The sequence below is a fragment of the Poecilia formosa genome, unplaced genomic scaffold (assembly GCF_000485575.1).
Source record: "Poecilia formosa unplaced genomic scaffold, Poecilia_formosa-5.1.2 Scaffold197, whole genome shotgun sequence".
In the NCBI taxonomy this organism is placed as follows: Eukaryota; Metazoa; Chordata; class Actinopteri; order Cyprinodontiformes; family Poeciliidae; genus Poecilia; species Poecilia formosa.
This window is the reverse complement of record NW_006800136.1, coordinates 143,379-147,062: the sequence shown is the minus strand read 5'-3', so window position 1 is coordinate 147,062 and position 3,684 is coordinate 143,379. Positions and strand designations below refer to the sequence as shown.

Here is a 3,684-nt window from a genome sequence, read left to right as displayed (position 1 = left end):
AGTTAGGAGGTATTCTGGCTGATAAGAATTAAGGTCTCGGAACCACAGAGTTAACTGAATCACATGAAGATGAAACAGTAAGTCGCATCCTCCAGGTCAGTTTATACACACATAAGAGAACACTTTAAACTAAAAATCACAATAATACTGATTAACATTAGACTGAATATGAACTAAAGTAATAACAAAATGATAATACCAAAAATCTCTATCATTTCCCCCCTTTTTATCATTTTACTATGTGTGTAATGGGCTCTAACGTTTTCCAGATCTGTACATGATGAGGTGATGATGAAGGACGATCAGAAAGAGTAGGAGCTTCTTAAAGAGACAGAGGCGACTTCAAGGTGCCAAATTGCAAAGTCATTTTTTTTTTAAATTTATGTTTGACATATTCAGCATTTTTATAAGAACTCAACGCAAGTCCTCTACTTATTTGTGCCTGGAAAATACATAACACCATCCCTCTGTCCCTTTAACAATGTCATGTGTGAAACATTTGAAGAGAAATGGTTGAAAATAAATTAAGACACTAACATGTCTAATATTTCTTTTTACCTTTTAGATTCTGTCTCTTGCATCAGATGCCCTCCTGACTTCTGGTCAAATGAAAAAAGAGATGCCTGTGTTCAGAAGGAGGCAGAGTTTTTGTCACATCGAGAAATTATGGGAGCATTGCTCACTGCAGCATCCTTATTTGGAACGTGTATGACTGTAGTTGTTGCTTTTATTTTTGTCAAATATAGGAAAACTCCTCTTGTGAGGGCAAACAACTCTGAGCTGAGCTTCCTGCTGCTCTTCTCCTTGACCCTGTGTTTCCTCTGCTCTCTGATATTCATGGGAGAGCCGTCTGACTGGTCCTGCATGCTGCGGCACACGGCGTTCGGCATCACCTTCGTCCTCTGCATCTCTTGTGTCCTGGGGAAAACCATGGTGGTCTTAATGGCGTTCAATGCGACACGCCCCGGTAGAAATATGATGAAATGGTTTGGAGCCACACAGCAGAGACTTGGAGTTCTGGGCTTCACACTTATGCAAGTTATCATCTGTATCGTCTGGTTGACAACTTCTCCTCCTTTTCCGTCCAAGAACTTTAAGGAATTTAAAGACAAAATCATCTTGGAGTGTTCGTTGGGTTCAGCTGTGGGTTTCTGGGCTGTGCTTGGTTACATTGGACTTCTCGCCACATTATGTTTCATTTGTGCTTTTCTTGCTCGTAAACTGCCTGATAATTTTAACGAAGCCAAATTCATCACCTTCAGCATGTTGATATTCTGCGCTGTGTGGATCACTTTCATCCCAGCGTACGTCAGCTCTCCTGGGAAGTTCAGTGTTGCTGTTGAAATCTTTGCTATCCTGGCCTCCACATTTGGATTACTAATTTGTATTTTCATCCCCAAATGTTATGTCATATTGATTAAACCAGAAAAAAATACTAAAAAGAGTATGATGGAAAAGGGGGCTTAAAAACCATTTTGACAAGTCACGACATTTTATAATCTTAAGTCTTCCAATATAATGCAAGCATTTTATATTCATATGGTTTAATTAAAATGTCAAGGAGAAACACTCTAGAGATGTTCAAGAGAAATAAATGTGCCTCTAGTGCTTTGTTTTTGATTTGCTTGAACAATTCTAAAATTAATTTATCTGCGTGTTAATATTTCATTGTATTTAGTTTTGAAACAGCCATGTTTTTACTAATATGTTAAAGTTATTTGCATGTGATTCCCACAAGAAATGCTTATTTTCTCAATTGTTATGAATAATAATATGATCCTGATAAAATTGAATGTCTTCCCTTTTTTGTTGATGTTTGAGAAAAGTGACTTGAATTCCATAAGAAAAAGAAAAAAACTATATGGTGGTTACAGTCAGAAAGTTGAAATATCCAAGCTTTTGTGAAACAAAAGAATCAAGATATGTGGAAAAGGAGATAAATACAAAACAGATCCTATATTGACTTTAGCACACTTAAATGACAAGCTAAAGTTGTTGATTTTTTTAGGCACAGAGTACAGATAATTCTTACAGCTTTATAACTTTGAAATGTGTATTTATAAAGAGATTAATGTCAAATAATCTACTTTGTCTAGAGCAGGGGTCTCAAACTCAATTTACCCGGGGATGCTGGAGGCAGAGTCTGGGTGAAGCTGGGCCGCATAAAGGATTCCACAAAAAGCATTTAAAAAAATATCCTAAAATGTCAATATGTAATTATTTGTCCAATACATGAACTGCAGGCTTTGGCTTTGACAAAGACATGATGAGGGTGTGACAAAATTTAGCTGCGTTCACACTGCAGCCTGAAGTGACACAATTTTTTGTCAAATCGGATATTTTTTGCCGGGCCGTTCACACTGCTGCACATATGCGATCTCTATGTGTTCTGCAGTCTGAACGGGCAAACGACCTGAAAGTGTCCCGCAGGCGCAGTAGAGGGCGCAATAGCGTCAGAATTGTCAGTGTTCTGCCCATAGACATAAAAAGAAGAAGAGCTCAGTGTTTGTGGAAGTAAATATGGAGGCTAATGGTGGAGCTTAGCTTACATATTTGAAGTTGTTCAACCGGAGCAGCATATTAACTTAATCCTCATTATAGTCCGTCATAGTTGTTTTTCTTCCCACTTGCGTGTATCAGGACGCAGAATTTGTTGAGTATCAGTGACGTTCAGTTCGGATGAATGTGAATGTGGACGTTAGGTCGCATTTGAATTGAATACGTATGGGATATGGGTCGCATTCGAAGATACAGGTCGCATTACCTTAAAAAAAATAATTGGAATTGGGTCACTTTCGGCTGCAGTGTGAACGCACTCTAAGTTTATTCCACTTGGCGTCGCTCTTGTTCTACTAGAAGTCTTTAGCCAGCTAACAACGTATGGAGAACGTCTCGACGCGTGACGTCATTACCGCATCTACTTGTCACAACAGCGCGGCGGACGACAAGGAGCCACGCAGCAGTCGCCTTTATATGGGTTTCATCGTGGCATTTGTTAATGGTAGAAAGTACCGGAATGGCGACTGCAGGGAAGGGCAACTGGTACCGGACTGTTCCATCATCCGCCGCACTATTGTTACAAGCGTAGTGTGCATGAAGTCAGTGTAGCTTAGCCTAGCACTGAATGTTAGCCATGACGAGGCTAACTTGAGAGATCCGCTCACTCTGTGGGCCGCACTGATATCACGGTGGGGGCCACGAGACATCGTCCTGCGGGCCTCAATTGGCCTTCGGACTGCGAGAATGAGACCTCTGGTCGAGAGAGAATAGAGCCTTACCTGGCAACATTTGTTGCCAGATTTTTTTTTTTTTTTTACTTTTGGAACCTCTAAATGTGTTGTTTTAGCTGTTGGTAGCTAATTGAAATTGTAAAAATAAAATATTTAGGATGTTGATACCAATTTCATGTATCTAGTGTGAATGGTCACATGACCAGACCTCTTTACTTCCTGCCTGTGACGCTGGAGGTAAATGTTTGTTTAAAACTTTTACAAGTGGAAGTCAGTAAAATACTTTAATAAACAAAAATAGCTAAAATATCTTGTACATATGTTCTTTGAAGGATCCTCTAATCACATATGATGAGAATTTTATCACCTCATGCATCTTAATCACAATACGAGTATATGTAAATACGGCAACAATTGTTGCCGCTGGCGTATTACATAGACAGCGCTCTGCTGG

The 3,684-nt window shown here is 39.4% G+C and overlaps 2 protein-coding genes across 2 annotated transcripts in view; both read left to right on the top strand.

Moving 5' to 3' along the window:
• Window positions 1-1,566, top strand: part of LOC103148098 (extracellular calcium-sensing receptor-like) — a 14,671-nt gene extending 13,105 nt beyond the window's left edge. The window contains exon 6 of the mRNA XM_016678951.1: window positions 1,171-1,566. Within this exon, the coding sequence (XP_016534437.1) occupies window positions 1,171-1,467 (297 nt within the window). The 3' untranslated portion in view covers window positions 1,468-1,566. The remainder of the gene's footprint in view (window positions 1-1,170) is intronic.
• Window positions 1,567-2,880: 1,314 nt separating this feature from the next.
• LOC103148096 (extracellular calcium-sensing receptor-like) overlaps window positions 2,881-3,684 on the top strand; it is a 3,268-nt gene continuing 2,464 nt past the window's right edge. Inside the window, exon 1 of the mRNA XM_007566723.1 lies at window positions 2,881-3,042. Coding sequence (XP_007566785.1) covers window positions 2,881-3,042 — 162 coding nt within the window. The remainder of the gene's footprint in view (window positions 3,043-3,684) is intronic.